Below are 23379 nucleotides of genomic sequence, written 5' to 3'. Positions count from 1 at the left end.
ATTCCTTCAAATCTTCCACAAGGTAAATACATTCATTCACCATTGTTTAATTAAGTTTACATACATTTGAACATGTTGCATATTTAAAATTTAAGGCATGACTTGTTGTTGAAGTGCTTTCACTAATACATATGCAAAGCACAAACATCTGGATTACCCTGAATTTGTATTACAAACCTGAGGTGAAATAGCCAAACCTCCCAGTTGATCACCATCTAAGATGTCAGTGCCTGCATTGTACACAATGATGTCTGGAGTGACTTCCTGCAATGCTTTTGACATATGTGTTTCCACTTTCTGCAGATACTCTGAATCCTCTGTGTCCCAGTCCAGCTCAATTTTCCACTTGATGGCTCCTAGTAACAATTCATGAATAAACTATTTAAGGCAATCAATTATTCCACAGTTAACTCTACAGGAAATAAATTTTAAGCACCGTGAGGCAAACACTATGAATCAAAATCCAGCCTACAGTTATTTACTTAAATAGTGTGTAAACAAATATCTTATCCATACAGACAGAAAATGCAAAGATATTTCAATGACAAATTACTGTTGCTAAGAAATATTAGAACACGGAAGATCATACCTTGATTTCAAAAATTAATGAGAAATGTAATGTTATGTAACAAAAATAATTGTTACACCAAAGTTTATCTTAAGCTAATTATTATTCAATTATTTTCCTAAATAGTGAAATGATGAGCTTCACCACTCCAATACAAAGAACATAGATAGAAAATTGAGTCCATTGGTCTTAGTTCCCTCCAATAAAACTGCCACCACTGCCACAGTGCCAAAACAGCTCAGACCTGCTGAGTTTTTCCAGGTATTTCTGTTTTTGTTTTGGATTTCCAGCATCCGCAGTTTTTTGTTTATAGCTCTTAGCCCCACTTATTTCTCATCTACATGTTGCCCCTCTGCAATAGCATCCAAAAACATCAAGTTAGCTTCTACCTGTATGCTGACAACACCCAACTCTACCATCATCTCTCTAGATCGCTCCACTCCTTCTAACTTGCCAGATTGCTTATCCGACATGCAATACCGGATGAGCAGCAATTTCCTCCAATTAAATATTGAGAAGACTGAAGGCTGTCTTTGGACCCCGCCACAAATTCCACTCCCTTGTCATTGATTCCATCCCCTACCCTTTGCAACCGTCTGAGGCTGAGCCAGGCTATTAACAACGTTGGTGTCATAACTGACCCAGTGATGAGCTTTCAACCAACTACATATCCACACTGTCACCAAGACCTACTATTTCTACGACTGAGCATCGCCACTCTCTGCCGCTGCCTCAGCTTTTCTGCTGCTGAATGTTGAAACACATCTACACCTTTCTTCCTTGAGGATTGGCTATTCAACTGCACTCCTGGCCGGCCTCCCACATTCTACCTTCTGTAAACTTGAGGTCATCCAATACTCTGATGCCCATGTCCTAACTCATGCCCATCACCCTGGTGCTTGCTGATCTACACTGGCTCCTGTTTAAACATTGCCTTGATTTTAAAATTCTCATCCTTGTTTTCAAATCACTCTATGGCCTGGTCCCACCCTATCTTTGCAATCTCTTGGAACTCTATAACCCTCTGGGATATCTGCCCTCCTCTAATTTCAGTTTCAGAGCATGGCTGATTTTAATCACTCCATCATCAGTGGCTGTGCCTTCAGTTGTCAAGACCCTAAACCCATCCGTCTCTTTCTACATCAATTTCCTCCTTTAAGACATTTGTTAAAACCTACTTCCAAGACCAAGCTTTTAAGCATCTGATCTTATATCACCTTGTGTGGCTCAGTGTCATATTTTATTTTACAATGCCTTTGTAAAGCACCTTGGGATGTTTTATCACATGAAAAGCGCTATATGGATACATGATGTCATTGTTAAAGTTGTTGCTAGCTAAGAGTTATTCCTCACAGGCTGTGAGATAAAGTCTCAGGGTTCCTAAACAACAATCATTAGAAAGTATTGTATTATCCAGTGACAACTCCTTCAGTCCAGAATGGAAGCAATGGTGCCACAGTGGCGCCTTCAGATGAGTAGAAAGCAGGGCTCAAAATTGTTTTTGCATGGTAAAGTTGAAGGAAATCCAAGGCCTGATCACTGGGGTAGATTGAGTAACGCTGGAGAGTGCAAAAAATTGCTTCAGTGATTGATTCATTAAATTAAACAATTTATAAGAAACCCAAAATGACTCCTGCTGTTCCTCTGCCTTACCTTTTTATATTTCATTGCGGGTAGCTGCTGCTGTTCATATACTGCAGTTTATTATCTTGTTTGCATAATGATTTTCAGAGAGCTAATACATTATTGATAGATATTCAACATGGGGGCTACATTATACGCTTCCCTGCCAGCAGATTCGAAGGCTGGAGGGGGGTGGGTGATAGCGACACCTAAAATCCAGTGGATGCTGTGCCTGCCACGTGTCTGTCCATCCCTGCCCCCCAACGCAATTAAACAGGACAGCCTTAGGCAGATCCCCACCCTTGGGCCTGTGGAGGCCCTTCAGTGGTCAATTAATGGCCAATTAAGTGCCCCATCCTGCCACCTGCGGCAGAGGGAGGCCCACCCCAGTCAGGAAGCCAGGCAGGTGTTGGGCAAGGAGGGGGAGGGGGGGCCATCGGAGGCACTCCCTTGCCAAGGACATCCACACAACCCCACCCCCCAAACTTTACCCCTCACTTTGACCTCTCAAAACCAGCCTGCCAATCCCTTTGCCCCGTCTGCCAGCCTGGCTGCAGCGAGACCCTGGACTTGCCTGTTAGTCTGGTCTCCTTGGCAAGGTGGGACTTCCAGTAGTCTCAGCAGTGGCCACCACTCCCAGTGGCGCTGCTGGGACTACAGAGCTGCAAGCCATACAATTGGCCAACATCTCTCTAAGGCAGGATTTCCTCCTGACTGAGGGGCGGAAGTCCTGTTTCTAACCACTTAATGTTCCTTCCAGCATTACATGTCTGCAGGGCAGCCATCGGGAGAGTGGGCAGGCTCTCCACTTCCCCGCCCCAGCGACTTTTTAGCCAGGGCTGGGGTGGGGACTACTGCGCCCTTTTTAAATCCAGCCCATGGAATCTGTCAAAAAGCTGCTGCTACTTGGGTTGAAATCCAGACAGGGGCAAAATGATTGTGTCCTAACCCATGGCAACACTTAGGTGCAGGTTATAATTACTGCTAAATAATCACTGTCAAGTTTAGCTCAGTGGTCACATGCTCAGCTGTGTCAAGAGGTTGTGGTTTCCAGCTCTACTCCAAAAACTTGGCCACATTAGCTATCACTGAGGCACTACGTCAGAGATACCAGGCAGAATCTTCCATCCTCGCGGGTGTCTCGCATGCTGCCTGAAAAAGCGGTGAGCCACCCACGCTGACTCTGAGGAGAAAGACCTGGTGTATCTTCAGCCCGTCAGGTAATTAAGTGGACAGCAGCAACCCTTCTCCCAGACTGAGGACCCTGGAAGGCAAACCCCCTCCTGCCAAGGGCTGCTAGCCAATCAGAGACTGTCTGCTCTTGCACTCAGCAGTGCCACTGAAGCAGCCATGGCTGCTGCCAAAACAAACCCCCGCCCCCCCTCCCCGGAGTCCCAGGATCACAGAGCAACCCAGGGAAAAAGTAGGTTTTGCAGGGTGGGGGACACAAGAGGTGGGTTGGCATCAGGGTCAGCAGCAAGGGTGGGGGTGGCTGTCAGCCATAATGTCCATGTCCTCAATCATGCACAGATTAGACATATCAAGAGAACACCACCCACCACCGCCCCCAGCTGAAACGCACACTTTTACATGTCATGCAGGCCGAATGTCAGCAGGCCCACCTAGAGCTGTGACGATAGCAGCAGAGCTAGGAAGAACCCCTTGTGGTCATTAATTGGCCACTTAAGGGACGCAATTGCAGGCAGGGTGGGAACACCGGCCATGTGCCGTCCCTCCCAGAATTTACTTCCGATGAAGGTGGGAAGGTGCAGAGTATCAATCTCAGTGCCAACCTGTCAAATTTTCAGGTCTGCCCACCTACTTACGTGCCTAATGCAAGGGAATAAAATTCCAGCCACTGTTTCTCAGTTAAGACATCAAATTGCAGCCCCCGGGCTGCCTGTTCTAGTGGTATAACAGTCCTATGGCACTATTTGAGGAGGAGCAGTGGAGTTCCCCTGATGTCCTGCACACCATTTAATTCTTAGTCAATATCATTAAAAGCAGGTTACCTAGTCATTCATCTCATTGGTCATTCAGGAGAGAAGTTGATAAGTGCTTCTTCACACAAAGGGTGGTAGGATTGTGGAACTCTCTCCCACAAAAAGCAGTAGACGTTAATTTAATTAAGAATTCTAAACCTGAGATTGATGGATTTTTGCTAATCGAGTGCATTAAGAGAGATGGAGCCAAGATGGGTGGATGAAGTTAGAATACAGATCAGTTAGGATCTGACTGAATGCCAGAGCAGGCTGGAGAGGCTGAATGGCCTACTCCTGTTCCTATGTTCCAATTGCCATTTGTGGACTTTATTGTGTGCAAATTGGCTGCCATGTTTGCCTATGTTACAACAGCAATTACACTTTAAAAAGTACTTCTGTTGAAGAGTCATACGGACTCGAAACGTTAACTGTGTTCCTCTCCGCAGATGCTGCCAGACCTGCTGAGTTTTTCCAGATATTTTTGTTTTTGTTTTGGATTTCCAGCATCCGCAGTTTTTTGCTTTTATATTAAAAAGTACTTAGTTGGTTGTTAAGTACTTTGAGAATTCCTGAAAACTTGAAAGGTACAATGTAAATGAAAGAGATTTCTTTCCTTCTAAATCTACAGGTGACTCAACTAAATTTACAATAGCTTTTAAATTGTAATTGATAATAATGAGGGCTATGAATGTGCTACCGATTATGAAACTTTATACAAGCAGATAACAGTATTTAATGTGTGTTGTATTCCAATACATTGTGGCATTTTCATGTTTGGCCTTTGCTGATCCTTTTAAGTTGAAATCGATTATCACTGAGGTTTGCAGCCATAGTTGCGTTCTTAAGAGTACACGCTTGTTAACTCTCACTTTTCCAGAGAAACAGTCATTAGTTTTGGTATTATGTCTGCCATTCTGAAAATTAGCACGGCTTCATGTGTTTAAAAAGGTTTCCAACTGTCTCACACTATTTGATCACAGATGTCACTTTGACTATTTCTGTGGTATTGAAATGGTTAAAGGATTGGTTTGAAGGCTACAGAAACCGAAACATCATTGGGTTTAGAGTTTGCAGAAATCAAAGCATTTGTTTTGTTATAGATTAGAAGATTCGGAGGTAGGTGTTCAGCTTGCCGCCTGGACGTAACGCTGGATGAATAGCCAGTTATAGGAACCAGCTGATCTTCATTTCCATTGAAATGTTACTCAACTAATGGAGACTAAGCTGCTGCTACTGAGTGCACAGACCAGATTCCACTACATAAATGTAAAGCAGCTGTGCTGTCTATTTTAATTTGATTAGAAATTCAATAATAATCTCTTCGCTCTAAAGTGCAGAAAAGGACAAAATTCTTCAAAAAGTAGAAAATAAACAGCTTTGCACCCACATCAAAAACTCTTAGGTCTGAATTTTGCCCTCGTCAAGCGGGCTCGGGCGGGGATGGTCAATGAGCCGACCACCACCCGTGGTCGGCTCCACACCGCGGTTTCACATGAGCGCACCAGTTAAGGCCTGCCCTGCGTGGATTGCGAGTGGTAGTGCTGAGCGCTGCCTGTGCGGGCAGGGGGAGAAGGGAGGATCGGGCCTGGCGCGTGAAAGAGCACTTCAATCTCCCTGAGGCACAGAGCTAAAGGTTTTATTTAATTTGTATTAGCTTTAGGAAACCTCATCTCACCTGTGGATGAGGTTTCCTAAAAAGTGTAAAGGCCGCTGGGCCATTTCGCCTGCCCACCAACCGTCTGGTTGGACGGGCAGCGTAAATTTGAAGTTAATTAGTTTGTTAATGCTCCTTAATAGGCCTTTCAATTATCGGCGGGCGCACAGCCGACACTGGCGCGTGCCCGCCGAATAAAATATCACAAGACAGCGCAATGACATTGGGATGCATGCCCGATGTCATCGCGCGTCATATTACATTGAGGCATTTTGGGCACACACCTGCACATCGAAGGTAGAATTTTGGCCTTAGTTTTCCTCTTTTTCCACGTTAAATTTTCCACAATTCCATGGATAATAGCCAAAGATATAGAAACTTGCACAGACCATTTATATTTCAGCCTTTTTTAATGAAAGCTTAATTTAACAGGAAATCATAAATTAGAAACCTTGTAGTTTGACAATTTGGATTTGGGAAACTTCACAAGGCCAGTGGTGACAGAATATAATATAGAACTTCTAAACTGCAAGCAATTAAAGAAAAATTTAGAAGTAAATTTAGGAAAGGTCAGCATCTGCAATCTTTTAGGTAAACCACCCACAACATTATACCAGCCTTGGAGAGCAAACAGCATTCCAACTCCTACAGATATTGCAGGACGGTGTAAAAATGAAGACTCCGCAGCGACAGTTCCTGTTGCATGTGTGTTATGTAATATCATAGCAAGAAGATAACCAGCTGTGGATAGAACAGTGCCAAAACTAGGAGCTCCTCATCCCTGCAGTGTACATAGCCAACAAGCAGAAACTCACATAAGGAAAGACTATTACACAAAGCTGAAGATCCGGATGAAGGAAGATCATCTTATCTTATTTATAACTCTGACAAAAGAGAACACAAAACAAAAATCTTTTGCCTCTAATTCAAAAGCTCTAATTCTAACAATGTACTTTCTACATGCAAGAAAATTAAACTCATATATTGAAAAGTGTTGAATGGTGTGGACATTAATAGTGAAGGACGAAATTAAATTCACAATTAAAAAGCAGCAGGTACAATTTCCAAACTGGATAAATTAGTAAGCCAAATGGATGATTCCCCCAATGACCAGCCGCATATTGATTATGAAAGACTGAATTATCCACAATTGTACCCAATTAGTATTAAAGTTTTAAATAAACATTACATTGACATTGGACTTATTCCAAATGCACAGGACATTAACAAGCTGGGACTAACTGACTTAGTAGAATACCATTAACATAGAATTTACAGCACAGAAACAGGCCCAACTGAATATTTAAAAGTTTTCAAAATCATGAAGGGGTTTGACAGAGTAAATAAGGAGAAAAGGTTTCCAGTGGCAGAAGGGTTGATAGTCAGATAGCACAGATTTAAGCAAACAGGCACAAGAATCAGAGACAGCATAAGGAGAACAATTTTTAAACAGTGTTTCTTGCCAACATAAGATGGCTGCCGATACCGTCTGCACATGCGCAGTTGTCATTTGCAGAAGACACAGTGCCAGTTAGATCTTACTCAGACCCTGAGGCCGTTCACCCAGCTTCTAAGCCCTGTGGCCAGCAGGCAGTCCCGGCATGATCGGGATGGGGAGGGAGGGGAGGCTTCTGATCCACCCGGTGGAGGCCGCAATCCTGGATTACAGCCTCCATCTCTATCGTTTGCAGCTCTGGGGCTTCTTCCCTGTGATGGGCCCAGGTTAAGGGGAAGAAGCCCCAGCGCAAGAGATGCAGAAACTGTGGGGTGGCCACGCCCCAACTGCCCACCCGCTGGGGGCTCAGGAAATGGGTGAACAGCTTCAGGGTCTGAATAAGACCCAACTGGAAGAACCCTCTGAGGTCTAAAGCTGGGATATGGAGGCTGTAATCTGGAATGGTGGCCGTCACCGGGTGAATCAGAAGCCTCCCCTCCCGATCCATTCCTCCCCTCCACACCACTGACTCAGAGAAGGTGAGGCTTTTATTATCAATGTCTTTAATTGCTGTCTGATGAGCACCACTGCACTGGCTGCTGCCTGCTCCATCGTGTGCAATGATATCATGGAGTAAAACAGTACAACTGCGCACGCACGGCATTGGCAGCAAATGCAGCCTTTTTTTAATGCAGTGAGTTGTTACAGATTGGATAGCTTCTTCAAAGAGCCAGACCATATAATAGGCCAAATGGTGACCTTTGGTGCTGTACCTAAAGGCACTATTTTAGGGGGGGGAGGGGGTGGAAACAGGGGAACAAGGTTGGCATAGAGCCAACCCGCTCCACACCAGCCGACCTCGCAGCCATAACGCGCTGCGGGCAGGCTAACCTGGTGCAGTATGGGACCTCCGCCCCTCACTGGGCAGGAAGTCTCGCCCTCGGCAGCTGCCAGCCAATCCAATTGGTCGGCAGCTTCAGCATGCGTGACAGCACCAAGAGCACACTAGTGGGCACTGCCAGGACTGCAACCAGTCTCAAGAAGGCAGCCCACAGATCCCAGTGCAAGGTAAGTCTAAGGTTTTAGGCATGGAGTGTTTGGGCAGTTTAGGGAACGTTGTGGAAGTGGTATGTTTTACACAGTAGGAGTGAAAGGGAGGGGTACTATCTTATTAGGCTGCCCCCCCCCACCCCCCACACCACCCCCCCCCCCCCCCCCACACCCCCCCCCCACCCCCGATGTGCTAAGGGCATCCCCCAAAGATAGCACCACCATTTCCTTCCCGCCCTTTTAAAAAAGCTTTCTAAAAATGGTGGACGGGTTGCCGAATTTGGTGCTCACCCACTCCTTGTATTATGGGGGTTGGTGGGAAGGTGGTGGAGTTGGCACCTGCCTTATTTTATGTGTCCCCCCACTGGGAACCCTGGCAGGGGCATGAAAATCAAGCCCTATGAGTTCTCCTGCCCCTTTGTGAACTACAAAATGGTTGGAGTAGAAATCTGGTTTCTCTTGATCAAGATAAACCCTTTCTATTGCTAGTGGGTTCCCAATCTTGGCCACCAGCACTATCACCAAAATAGAAATCCAAGGGTGATCCAATTCGATCTTCTCATGGAATCTCTGAGATGTGCATTTCAAATTATATCAATTCAAATTTCCACAGTGTTGTTTAGTGTACAATTAAAAATTGCTACTGGGCTTCCTACCTGGACCAGTGTTAAAAAAAAAAAACGATCATATTAATTATGTGGGACTTGAGGTGGTCTGGATCCATGAGCAAAACTTCAACAGGAACAATGGGCCATGCATATTGCTTAAAAGTGATGAGTTTACAGGATAATACACGTGAACATTGGGAGGTGCCACGATATGCTAAATGAGCAGAGTGCAGCTGACTGAGTGAAGACTTCAAGTTTGGTGAGAGAGGAGTTCGGTGAAGAGGGAGAAGGAGTTATTTGTTTCCTCTTTCTATCTTTCTCACCCCATAGAAATTGGTTCTTACTCCACTACAGGGAAAGGAGCTAGCTGTTTGGTGAGTATCTGGTAAGTGGGTAAGTTCTATTCTATCCTTAAAATTTAAATAGTATGCAGTTTGGTGGTAAAGTTAATAAAACATACAAGAAAGCAACATAAATAAGTGATTAATATTATTAAATAATTATTTAAAACATTAAGGATGATAGTATAGGTGATGTGTCGAGGCTGCAGCATGTGTGAGATCCTGGATAACATTGTGATCCAGGGCAAACACGTCTGCAGTAAGTGTTTGCGGCTTGAGGAACTTTGGCTCAGAGTCATTGAGCTGGAGGCTGAGCTGAAGACTCTTATGACACCTCAGGGAAGGGGAAAGTTACCTGGATGCTTTCTACCAGGAAGCAGTCACACCTCTTAGGGTAGGGTCTTTTGATTTGGTCAGTGGCCAGGGACAGGAGTGTGTGACTGCGAGTGAGGCAGGTAAGGGGATCCAGAGGGCAGCAGTGTGAGCCTCTACAATTCTCCAACAGGTCTGAAGTTCTCTCAGCTTGTTTGGATGAGAGTGGAGACTACAGGGTGGATGAGCAAACTGACTATGGCACCGTGGTACAGGAAGCCATAAAAGTGGAGGGAGCAAAAAGGAATGTAGTGGTAGTATGGGATGGTACAGTAAGGGGGATTGGCACTGTTTTCTGTAGCAAAGAGCAAGAGTCCAGATGGCTTTGTTGCTGCCGGTGCCAGGGTTCAGGATATCTGCTCAGGGCTGGCGTGGAACTTGCAGTGGGAGGGTTAGGATCCAGTGGTTATGGTCCATGTAGGTATCAATGACATAGGCAGGATGAGGAAGGAAGCTCTGCATAGTCAATATGATGAGCTAGGCACCAAATTAAGAAGCCAAATGTCAAAGGTATTTATTTCTGAACTATTACCTGTGCCACGTGCAAATTGGCACTGGACAAATATGATTAGCGAAATGAATACGTGGCTCGAAGACTGGTGTGGGAGAAATGGGTTCCAGTTTGTGGGGCACTGGGACCATTATTGGGGAAAGTGGTATCTGTACCATTTGGATGGTCTGCACCTGAACCGTGCTGGAGCTGGTGACCTCACAAGCCGCTTGATTGGGGAAATAGAGAGGGTTTTAAATTGAATAGTGGGGCAAGGGATCAAATTTGGGAAGATGTGGTAAACTAAAGAATCGAGACAAGGCAAAAGAGACAGGTTTTAATATGGGAAATGATAAACAGACTGTGACAGGATGGGACAGAGAGTACAAATCTAAGAGTAAATCAGCAGATAAGGCTAGACACTACAAAAATAAGAGAAGGACAAAACTAAAGGCTCTGTATCTAAGCACGTAGCATTCAAAGCAAAACAGGTGAACTGATAGCGCAAATAGAAATAAATAAGTACAATTTGATAGACATTACAGAGACATGGCTACAGGATAACAGATTGGGACCTGAATATTGAAGGGTATATGACATTTAGGAAGGAAAGGAAGTTAGAAATAGGTGGAGAGGTGGCTCTGTTAATTAATGATGGTATTAGCACATTAGAGAGGGATGACCTAAGTTCAGGAAACCAGGATGTAGAAGTGTTCAGAAATGATAAAGGCAAAAAGCCATTTGTGGGAGTGGTGTACAGACCCCCTAATTGTAACTACATGGTAGTAAAAGAAGAGATAATGGGAGCTTGCCAGTAAAGTACAGCAATAATCATGGGGGATTTTAATCTACATATCGACTGGAAAAATCAGATGGGCAAAGGTAGCATTGATGAGGCATTCATAGAATGTTTATAGGATAGTTTCTTAAAACACCACATTCTGGAGCCAGCCAGAGAGCAGGCTATGCCAGACCTGGTATTGAGCAACAAGATAGGATTAATTGATAACCTCCTAGTGAAGGCACCCCTAGGTAGCAGCGATCATAATAGGATTGAATTTTACATTCATTTTGAGGGAGAAATGAGTACATCCAAGACTAGTATTTTAAACTTAAATAAGGGCAATTAAGAGGGCATGAAAGCAGAGCTGGCTAAAGTGAACTGGCAAATGAGATTAAGGGATACGTCAATAGAAGTTCAGTGGCAGACATTTAAAGGGATATTTCAGAATACACAAAATATATAATGAGAAAGAAAAAATTCCAAGGGGAGGACCACCCTCCATGGTTAATTTAAAAAGTCAAAGACAGTATCAAACTTAAAGAAAAAGCAGATAATTACACAAACAGGGGTGGCAGGTCAGAAGATTGGGAAGAATATAAAGAACAGCAAAGAATGACAAAGATTAATAAGGAGGGAAAAGTTAGAGTATGAGAGAAAGCTAGCTAGTAATATAAAGATGTAAGAGTTTCTATAGATATTTAAATAAGGTAAGAGTTAACAAAGTGAGCATTGGTCCTATAGAAAGTGCATCTGAGGAATTGATAATGAAAAGTAGAGAGATGGCAGATAAATTAAACAGGTATTTTGCTTTGGTCTTCACTATAGAGGACACAAGTAACATCCTGAAAATAGCTGTAAATCAGGGAATGGAAGGGAGGGAGGAACTCAGGAAAATTACAATCACCAGGGAAGTGGTTTTGAGCAAATTGTTGGGGCTGAGGGCTGACAAATCCACAGGTCCAGATGGACTTCACCATCAGGTCTTGAAAGAAGTGGTTAGTGAGATAGTTGATGCTCTGGTTTAAATTTTGCAAAATTCCCTAGATTCGGGGAAGGTTCCATTAGATTGGAAAATAGCAAATATAACTCCTTTGTTCAAAAAGGGAGGGAGACAGGAAGCAGAAAACTATAGGCCAGTTCGTCTAACATCTATCATAGGGAAAATGTTAGAAGCTATTATAAATGTGTTATAGCAGGGCACTTAGAAAAATTCAAGGCAATCAGGCAGAGTCAACATGGTTTGTAAAAGGGAAATCATGTTAACCAATTTACTGGAGTTTCTTAAAGGAGTCACATGTGCTGTGGATAAAGGGGAACCAGTGGATGTACTATGTTTAGATTTTCAGAAGGCATTTGATAAAGTGCCATATCCAAGGCTGTTGCAGAAATTAAAAGTTCATGGTGAAGGGGGTAACATATTGGCATGGATAGAAGATTGGCTAACTAACAGGAAACAGTGAATTAGCACAAATGAGCCTTTTTCTGGTTGGCAGGATGTGATGAATGGTGTGTCACAGGGATCAGTGCTGGGACCTCAACTTTTTACAATTTATATAAATGACTTGGATGAAGGGAACGAAGAAATGTTTGCTAAATTTGCTGACAACAAAAAGATGGGTAGGAAATTAAATTGTGAAGATGATGTAAGGAGGCTACAAAGGTTATAATTGTATCCACTGGAATTTAGAAGACTAAGTGATGACTTAATTGAAACATTTAAGGTCCTGAGGGGTCTTGACATGGTGGAGGTGGAGAGGATGTTTCCTTTTGTTGGGGAATCCAGAACCAGGGGTCACTGTTTTAAAATTAGGGGTCACTCATTTAAGACTGAGATGAGGAGAAAATTTTTCTCTTTGAGGGTTGTGAGTCTTTGGAACACTCTTCTTCAAAAAGCAGTGAAAGCACAGTCTTTGAATATTTTTAAGGCAGAGTTAGATAGATTTTTGCTTAATAAGGGGGTGAAAGGTTATCGGAGGTAGGCAGGATCATGGGGTTGAGGTTACATTCAGACCAGCCATGATCTTATTGAATGGCACAGCAGGCTCAAGGGGCTGAGTGGCCTACTCCTGCTCCTAATTCGTATGTTCATATGGCTGTATCCAAGCCAAACTGTCAGATGACAGGAAACACTGTTTAAAAAACATCCTGCTTTCAGGAGCTTTGTCCCTTTGCATGCTAATCCTCTGTTTTATTAGCTTTTATTTTAATCCAGGGTGCATATAATTGCTTGCTGGTAATGATATGACCTAAAGACCACAGCCTTTTTAATGCTTATTGTCAGGAAGTTATAGCTCTTTATTTTTGCAAAATGATTAAATTCAACTGACTGGAAATTCTGTAATTTGAAATGAGACAGAACAAACTGCTTTAAAATGCAAGGCCAACTTCCAAGGTGAAAGTGAGAAAAGCAAATAAGAGCCCCCACCCCAACCCCTCAGGGAGTGTGAAGAGAGAGAGAGAGAGACATTCCCAGTAATCTACAAACATTGAACCTCAATACCTAAGGAAGATATTAAAAATGTGAAGTGCTGGATTTTATTCAACTGCAATCTTTTTAGGACAATGGCAAACTGCTAGCCAGTCAGCTTACAACTTGCACTCCACCCAAGTGGGAACAGACATACAAACCCCACTGTGGAATGTGAAAGATCCCCATCTCCTGTTGGGTTTTACTATCTTAAAACGCATCAAAAGGTTTCTGAGATGAAACATCAGAAAATGTGATTACCTATTCCCCCATAATGACTATAGCAGAAATGGTAATCGAATTTCTCGGGAATAGACAACCAGCAGGGCTTTAAGCACTGGGTTTTTTTGCCAAACCAGAGGTCATCATCAGAGAGATTTTGGAAAAAGACTTAGCAGAGAAATAGGCTGAAGAGATCTCCCTCTCTCTTTCTCCATGGGCACAAGTGCAGTACTCAATTCAAGACATCAGCATACCAAAATCTACCAATGAACCGAGATCTTGTAAGAATTACAAAACCTTCCACATCTGACTGCATCCAAGGAATCAGCTAACATAAATCGGCCACAGCATTAAAAAATCTACACCTCAAGGAAAAGCAAAGGCCGCCTAAATATTTATTCTTTTAACTTTTACTTGGACTCCTAACTTTCTTTACTCCTGATACCCATCTGTGTGTGTGTGTGACATTGCATCTTATATTATTTTCCTCGGGGTTCAGTGGCTAATAAGCTTGCCCTTTCTTTGGCTTAAGAAAACCTATTTTGATTGGCTCCTTATTGTTCACTGCTTTGATAGTAAAAATACATTTGGATTCAGAAAAGGCATGCACGTGGAGAAAAACATTTAAAAAACCCTTTGTTGTGATCATCCGAGGAGGCTGAATAGAGGGGAGCCAGTTCACTCCTCCTCACCTGGTGGCAACATTATCCTGAAAAGGACAACCTAGCATAATATTATTTTTGGAGGTTCATCACCAATACCAAACAGCAGGGCCCAGGAGAAGGGGGTGCAGATGGTGCCAGATACCAGGGCCCAGGGGTCTGGGGGAACCTGGGCCCAGGCTCGATGTTTCAAGCAATTTTTTATTGTTCACGCCGACCAGCCAGAGCTGTGGGCCTGAAAGACCGGCTTAAAAAATGGATCCGTCAGACTAAGAGTACCGATATTTATTAAGCCAGCCTGTCAGTGTTAAACCAATTTCGCCAGTTGCTGTTGTTGACCTTTGGGCAGCATTGTGATTCAAAATTATTTTTTTTTTTTTGAAAAGCCCACTGGGAAATCACAAACATGCCCGGAAGTGAGAAGCAGCAGCAGCAACTGAGAATGTTCCTGCTTCAAAAATGGTAAGTCAAATCCCTGTAATTTAATAACCAACTGGATGCTGCTGAGGGAGGGAGGCATGGTTGGGGTGGGGGGGGGGGGGGGTGGGTGGTGGGGAAGGCACGGTTGGAGGTGGGCTTGTGGGGGGAAGGTCAGTTGGGGGCTTGGGGGTGGAGGGGAGGTCGGAGCGGGGCTTGAGGGCAAGGTTGGAGTGGGAGTTTAAGGAAAGGTTGGAGCAGGGGCTGAGGGAAAGGTTGGAGCGGGGGTTGGAGATGGTGTTGGGGGGAAGGTTGGGGGTGGGGTTGAGGGCAAGGTTGGAGGTGGGGTTGGGTGGGGAAGGTTGGAATGGGGTTTGAGGGCAAGTTTGGAGCAGGGGTTGAGGCCGGCGGTTGAGGGCAAGTTTGGAGCAGGGTTGAGGCTTTGTGGAGTGAGATTGCCAGGACAGGAGAGCACAATAGGCTGAGTGTGAATCAGTAACCTGTTTTACACTGCATGTGATTCTCAGGAGTATTTTCCATTGACTTCAACCTTGTCCTTTTGTCTACTCACCTATTTCGCCACTCTATCTTGGTGATTTTTGAGAGTTTTTTTGAGCTATTGAAATACCATGATATAATTGTGTTGCATCGTAGATATTGAAAATAAACTGTAGTGAGAGCAGTGATCCGCAGAGTCTTCAACCTTGCCGATCATGAAACATCAGCAATTGTGAACAGTCTTTGTTCTCTGGTCTCTTAAAAGCTCTGCTGCACAGACACACTCGAGGGCCCGGAACCAGGAGAAGCACTGGGGCCCATGATTTCTCTCCCTGGCCCTGCCAACCAGTGACAACACCTGGAGACTCTTTTATAACCGAAAATGAAAATAAAAATCTGGATTTGCCAATTCAGACAAGAGAATTCTAGATACTCGCATGCATGTCCGATCTGATTTTTTTTTGAAAGCAAAGGTACAAGCTATAGGCAGAATTTAATCTGTGGCGCACCATTCCTGACGGCAGAACCGGAAGTGCGCACATCTTCCACTTTTGTATTGGGAGCCACCGCCCATGCAATTCTTATGAAACACATGTAATTACGTGGTGGGGGTGGATTTCCATTGGAGGATCCCACCGTCAGGTGGCTGTTCAGCAGATCCTGACAAGCTTTAAAACAAGCAGGGAAGTTCTGCATCAAAGCCCCAAATTTCTTGTCACCTACTTTTTTGTCAGAAGTCTGAGCCATTGGTTCTGTGTACCCCTTCACCTCCCTTAGGCCCCCTCAAACTTCTCCCTCCATCACCTCTCCCCTTATTAATCTTTATTGTCCCACTTGCTTTTAAAATAATAGGAAGAATCTCTTCTGCAGAGAGGGTTCAATCAGAAAGCCATCAAACCAGCTGAAAGTCGCCTAAGCAGCAAAGATAATATTCAGCAATACCTTGAAAGTGGGTGAAGGACTACTGCCAGTGCCCACCCCCACTCCCAGTCAAACCTGAACCAACTTCTAGTTGATCCGAGAATGAACCTCCTAGAAATTCAACTACAAGAAGCCTCGCAGTTGACTGAGAATCCTTTGTTTTACGAGACCTTCACCAACTAAAGAGTCGAGCTCATCTAAGAAACTACAGGCCTGCCACGAAAGAGACAGAGACAATCCTAAATTGTGATTGCATTTTATTTTACCTTCATCTGTGTCTAATCCTTGTGTGTGGAAGGACTGAGTGAGACACCACTTTTTTTTAAACATCTGGGCAAGTGTGTGACCTTCTTTACTTAAAAACTCAGGAAAAGCCTGCTACTGGGATTATTTAAATTGGGACAAATCACCCTGTGGTAAGAAAACACATACCATTTACAGAAATACATTTGATTACGGGCAGTAAAAAGGAACATTTTAGGCAAGAAAAGTAGGTCATCCTTACCTGGTCTGGTCTACATGTGACTCCAGGCCCACATCAATGTGGTTGACTCTTAAAAGCCCTATGAAATGGCCTAGCAAGCCACTCAAGCTGTATCAAACCACTAGAAAGTCAATAAGGAATGAAACTGAACAGATCACCCAGCATCAACTTAGGCACTGGAAACTACAATGGCAAACCCTGTTGACCCTGTAAAATCCTCCATACTAAAAATAGGGAGAGCTGTCCCACAAACTAGACATAGTCAGTCATACTCACGGAATCAAACCTTGCAGGTAATTTCCCAGATACCACCATCACCATCCCTGGCTATGCCCTGTCCAACCAGCAGGACAGACCCAGTAGAGGTGGCGGCACAGTGCTATACAGTTGGGAGGGAGTTGCCCAGGGAGACGTCAACATCGACTCTGCACTGTATGAAGTCTCATGTCATCAGGTCAAACACGAGTAAGGAAACCTGATTACCAAATACTGTGCCCACCCTGCCAGCTAACAAATCAGTGCTCCTCCATGTTGAGTACCACTTGGAGGAAGCACCAAGGGTGGCAAGGGTGCAGAATGTACTCTGGGTGAGGGACTTCAATGTCCATCACCAAGCATGGCTTGATTCGCACCACTACAGGACGAACTGGCTGAATCTGAAAGGACATAGCTACTAGACCGGGTCTGTGGCAGGTGGTGAAGGAACCAACAAGAGTAAAAAACATACTTGACATCATCCTCACCAACCTAACTGCCGCCGATGCATCTGTCCATGACAAAATCGGGAGGGGTGAGCATGTGGAGATGAAGTGCCAGAACTGCCGAGTGGATGATCTATCTCGGCCTCTTCCGGTGGTCCCCACATCGCAGACACCAGTCCTCAGCCAATTCGATTCCATGTGATATCAAGAAATGGCTGAAATACTGCAAAGGCTATGGGCCATGACAATATTCCAGCAGTTGTACTGAAGACTTGTGCTCCAGAACTTGCCAGGCTCCTAGCCAAGCTGCTCCAGTACACCTACAACACTGGCATCTACCCAGCAATGGGGAAATTTGCCCAGGTATATCCTGTACACAAAAAGCAGAACAAATTCAACGTGGCCAATTATTGCCTCATATCAGTCTTCTCTCCATCATCAGTGAAGTGATGGAAGTGGTCCTCAACAGTGCTATCAAGCGCCACTTGCTTAGCAATAATCCGCTCATGGACGCTCAGTTTGGGTTCTGCCATGGTCGCTCCTGACCTCACTACAGCCTTGCCTCAAACATGGACAAAACAGCAGAACTCCAGGGGTGAGGTGAGTGTGACTGCCCTTGACATCAAGGCAGCATTTGACCAAGCATGCATCAAAGTTCCCTAGCAAAACTGGAGTCAATGGGGATTGGGGGAAAAGTCACCACTGGTTGGAGTCACACCGAGCACAAAAGAAGATGGTTGTGGCTGTTGGAGGTCAGTCATCTCATTATCAGGACAGCACTGCAAGAGTTCCTCAGGGTAGTGTCCTCAGCCCAATCATCTTCAGCTGCTTCATCAATGACCTTCCGTCCATTATAAGGTCAGAAGTGGAGACATTCGCTGATGACTGCACAATGTTCAGCACTATTCGCAACTCCTCAGACACTGAAGCAGTCCATGTCCAAATACCTCAAGACCTGGACACTATCCAGGCTTGGGCTGACAAGTGATAAGTAACCTTCACGCCACACAAGTGCCAGGCAATGTGCACCTCCAACAAGAGAGAATCTAACCATCGCCCCTTGACATTCAATGGTATTACCATCAGTGAATCCACCCACTATCAACATCCTGGGGGCTGCCATTGACCAGAAACTGAACTGGACTAGCCAATTAATACTGTTGCTACAAGTGTAGGTCAGAGGCTACAAATCCTGTGGTGAATAACTCAACTCCTGACTCGCCAAAACTTGTCCACCATCTACAAGACACAAGTCAGGAGTGTGATGGAATACTCTCCACTTGCCTGGATGAGTGCAGCTCCAAAAACACTCAGGAAGCTCAACACCATCCAGGACAAAGCAGCCCACTTGATTGGTGCCCCAACCACAAACATTCACTCCCTCCACCACCGACGCACAGTAGCAGCAGTGTGCAACATCTACAAGATGCACTGCAGAAACTAACCAAGGCTCCTGAGGGAGCACCTTCCAAACCCAAGACAGCTACCATCCAGAAAGACAAGGGCAGCAGATGCATGGGAAGACCACCACCTGGAAGTTCCCCTCCAAACCACACACCAACCTGACGTGGAAATATATGGCTGTTCCTTCACTGTCGCTGGGTCAAAATCCCGGAGCTCTCTCCCTAACAGTACTGTGGGTGAATCTACACCACACAGACTGCAGCGGTTCAAGAAGGTGGTGGTGAGCTGCCTTCTTAAGGGCAATTAGAGATGGATAATAAATTCTGGCCAAGCCAGCGATGCCCACATCCCATGAATGAATAAAAATAAAACAAATTCTGTTCATGACAGAAGGACTTAATCTCAAAAAGTTTTAAGATAATAAGTTTTCATGGCATGCAAATGTATTACAAATAGGAACCCACAAAGGAAGGCATAAGGCCCAACCTGTTACTGCCATGCCACTGACTTTTCAGTCTGAACCCGCTGTCGCAATTTCAAAATTTTTGTCTCCCACTTAATTAACTCACTCCACCCGCCACATTTCCTGCTCCTGGAGTCATCTTCTTAATCCTGGCCTATGAGTAGAAGATTACATGAAACATGGCCTGTGAAGTCTCAAACTACAATACATGCAACATAGACTTTGATGCAGAAAGAATAACTGCTCCTCCGATTGAAGGTAAACTACTGATTTAATGATTAGCATACAACCGGACAATGTTCAGACTGGAAATTTGCTCTCAGCACATATGTCCTTGTTTGGTTATCTATTCAAATATTTCTGCTTCAACACTGACCCATGTAACACATTTCCCACATCAAAAACAAATTAGTGGGCTGCATGGTTAAATTGGTATGTTATACTGATATCTAATAAAAAGCAGTACATACAGTGCATGTTTTATATGATATGGGAATAGAGTGAGGCAATGTTATGACATTTTTCATGTGTCTACTCAATGCATACTTTCTCCAGAATCCAAGCAGGTATGTTAAGGATGCAGTATGAATGCGTTCTTTCAGGTTCCATGCAGCAGTAATCATTCATATTTCACACATCCTGGATCAATTGCAAAAGTGCTTTCAATTTACTTGGATATCTTGTTATGCTGGTTAAAAAAAAGTTCAATGCATATAAAGCTGCATACAACACCAATTACCTTTGAAATTTAACAGTGATAACTTGACTTACGCTTTGCAAATCCATCGCCTGGGTAGATGTATCTATTAAAAACATCCATAATATAGACTCTGTTGTCATCCATAAAATCTCTCTCATGTCCATTCCCCTAAGAGTGAAAAGATTGATGAGTATTTTGAACAGAAAATTGTTCTTTGCAGGACTCATAAAAATATAGCTGATTAAGTTTTTTTTTGCCAGCTTAATGGTGAAGTACATCTAAGGCATAGAACGCCCTTGATTGCTTTCTGATTTGTTGAAGCTTTCAGAGATAATCAGAGTGTTTAGCTCACTGCTTTACAATTATGTTTGATTGGAATAAGTATTGTGCTTTTTCAACACTGCTTGGATATCCTAATGTTATCACTCTATCAATTAAGCCATTACCTAACAGTACTGTATTTTATCTATAAACATAAGATACGAAATGGCATGTGCGAGTACAGTATACTTAATATAAGCAGCAATTACAATGGCCCTAAAACTGTCACAAAATCTGATACTTTACAACAAATTTCAACTTGAACTGCTGCTAACTTGTACCCGTGGTGGGGGGGCATGGGGGAGATGCGAGGCATGTGCCAAATTCCCCTGACCTCAAAAGTGTTACCCAACTCAAAGCAGCAGTTGAGCAGTGGGCAGGAGGTCATCAGTTGAGACCAAAAGAACCCAGTACAGTGAAATCGTGATGAGTCAAACTCAGTTGACACAAAATTCTGGTTATGTCGAAGCCGTCAACCATTCCCACCAGCAAATCCCCTAGAACGATGCCCATGATGAAACAAAATTCCACACTGGTAACTCTGAATTAGCTGAATTTGTCTAAGCTTTCCATATGACTGTGCTGACCAATCAGAGCAGAGTTAGACCTAACAACAGCACCAAATCACTGAGCGCTGGGCAAGCCATCATTTGACATCAAGATATCCCCGTGAAAAGCTGTGCAAAGCCTGCGGGTATGCTAAACCTGGGTGAGAGTTAAAAGTGTTGTTAGAGAGAAGGAATGCGGAGCTAGGAACGCATCACTGTTATGGTCTGCGCCATTATGGATGGCATGAAAAGCTATTACTTTTTCTGACAGGAAAATCCAAGAAGCTTCGCAAACATCAAGATACTACTCGTGCAGTATGAGGCTAACAAAACTGCCAGCATTCTTCAGGCGTGGATCTGGAAAATGGACAAAACGCATCAACAAAAGTAAACAAAAGGTTGTCAACATTATAGACAGCTGCCCCTTGCACCCCGACATCGCTGGCATGATGAGCATGAAACTGTTGGTTTTACCTCCCAATACCATTGCCAAGCGCCAGCCAATGGATCAGCGGGTGATCTGGACACTGAAAGGTGACAACCAATGACATCTGATCTTTCAGGTTATCAAGGCCATCAGTAAGATGCAAGAGTACAAACCAACTGTACTAGAGGCTATGTTCATGATGAAAAGGGCATGAAAATGGTGACAGAAACCACAATTGCCAACTACTTCCATCATGTTGGATACAAGCAGTTTACGACTGCACAAGATGTCAAGAACAAGAGTAGGATGAGGCCAACCAACCCAATGATGAGGCACTTTTCGCTCGCTTGAGGGAAGCTGGCATGAAAACTCCAGCAGTTACAGCCAAGGAGACTTACAAGGAAGTGGATGACGCAAAGCATTGCATGACAGAACTGACAGATGATGCAATTGAAGATGCAGTACATTCTCCCACCAGGGAAGCTGATGACCCTTAAGAGTTTGATGAATGCCTGCCCACTCACCTGCCTGTTTCTCTAGCTAATGCCCCAAAAGTTGTAGAGATGCTGTGGAATTTTACACTGCAGCACAAAAACATTGACTGCATTGAAAACATGACGGATATGTTGTCCAGGTCCAAAAACAGCATGCTAAGCAGAAAAAGATAATGGAGTTTTTCCAGTGCTAATTCCCAGACTTCTGCAAGGTCAGGTCATGTGGTAAGGTGTGATCAAATTGATTAAAGACTTTTTCACACATATACTGCGTTACTGTGTTTTCATTAATTGGCATTTGAATCTGTTGTTTTGGGCATAGACTGTGTTTGTAGGCATAATGGGTTACATAGCGATGCACTCAAGAGGGAATAGCACCTCCTTGGTTATCACAAAGCTCCACTTAACACAAATTTGTGGGCGGATCCCCTGGGATTAATAGTAGCTGGGCCCCAATTATGACAGAGCCCAATCTGCATATTTAAAAAGTGACCAGATGTGACAAAAGGTCACTGATATTTAAATGTTAACTCTGTTTTTCTCTCTGCACATGCTGACTGACCTGCTGAGTACTTCCAGCATTTTCTGTTTTTACTAACGAATGACTATACCAGTTTCAGGCAGGAGCTCGTGCCACCAGCTCAGAAAAGCAAGATAAAATTCCGGACTGGGGGGAACGGAGCAGGATGTCGATGAGTAAGTTTCCTGGCTGATTTTAAATGTCCACCCAGTTTTCACAAGTACTGTTCAAAATGTACCTTAAATCTTCATTTAAGCGATGTGGACACAAACTATGAATGGTATGTATGTTTATGTAAGTTTCTCGTACTACTAATTCAACAACTTGAATTTATATAGCACCTCTACAGTGCTAAACTCTCAAAAGTTCCTCAAAGAACACACTATTAGAAAGAGTGACCAAAAACTAGGTTTAGGGCTAGGTTTTAAGGGAGTTCTTAAAAAAAAAAAAGGATTGTAGAGGGGAGGACAATGCTAAGGGAGGGATGTGATGAGCATAAGGCCTGAGCGGCAGAAAGCACAACCATTTATAGTGAGGCAAAGGGAGGGGAACATACAATAGGCCAGAATCAGAGGAATGGAGAGTTCTTGGTGGGACGTGGGTAGTGGGTGAAGGGGTGTCAAGTGTAGGTCAAGGAAGAATGGAGATGGAAGGCCATGAATGGATTTAAACAAGCGCTTGCATCTGAGGCATAAATTTGAGGCATTGGGAGAGTGTGAGTTAATGGTGGTAAGCAAGGACAGGTACAATGGATTGATGAGCTTGGTACAGGAAAGGGTACAGGTAGAAGACAGAAAGAGCTGACTTTTACAGTGCATGAGAGACTGTCAGGGCAACATTAAAATAGACAAATTTAGAGGTGAGAAAGTCATGGATGAGAGTTTCAGCCGGAGCATGATCAAGCATTCTCCATCCCAGCAGGCTGTGGATGCTCGGTTGTTGAGTTTATTCAAGACTGCGTACTAAGGGATTTAAGGGATACAGGATAGGATGGGAAAGCAGGTTTGAGGTGGAAGGTCAGCCATGATTTTACTGAAAGGCAGAGCAGACTCATGGGATCTTACAGCCTACTTCTGCTCCTATTTCTTCTGGGCTATTGAGCACAGACAAAAGTAGGCAATAAGATAGGTGGAACTAGGCATTCCTTATGATGAAGGGGGTATGTAGTCAGAAGTTTGTTGGATTCCCTTGACCTCTTCTGCCTTGGAAGTCTGTCTCCCTAA

The 23379-nt window shown here is 43.9% G+C and overlaps 1 protein-coding gene across 1 annotated transcript in view; it reads right to left on the bottom strand.

The window, feature by feature from the left end:
* The window catches only part of hdac11 (histone deacetylase 11), a 118145-nt gene that overhangs the window by 5435 nt on the left and 89331 nt on the right, over nt 1-23379 (bottom strand). Inside the window, exons 9-10 of the mRNA XM_041191117.1 lie at nt 19918-20014; nt 178-356 (exon numbers count right to left, since the gene is read on the bottom strand). Coding sequence (XP_041047051.1) covers nt 178-356; nt 19918-20014 — 276 coding nt within the window. The remainder of the gene's footprint in view (nt 1-177; nt 357-19917; nt 20015-23379) is intronic.

This window comes from Carcharodon carcharias, chromosome 7 (assembly GCF_017639515.1).
Source record: "Carcharodon carcharias isolate sCarCar2 chromosome 7, sCarCar2.pri, whole genome shotgun sequence".
Classification (NCBI taxonomy): domain Eukaryota; kingdom Metazoa; phylum Chordata; class Chondrichthyes; order Lamniformes; family Lamnidae; genus Carcharodon; species Carcharodon carcharias.
Note: the sequence above shows the minus strand (reverse complement) of the source record. Positions and strands in the feature narration are given on the sequence as shown.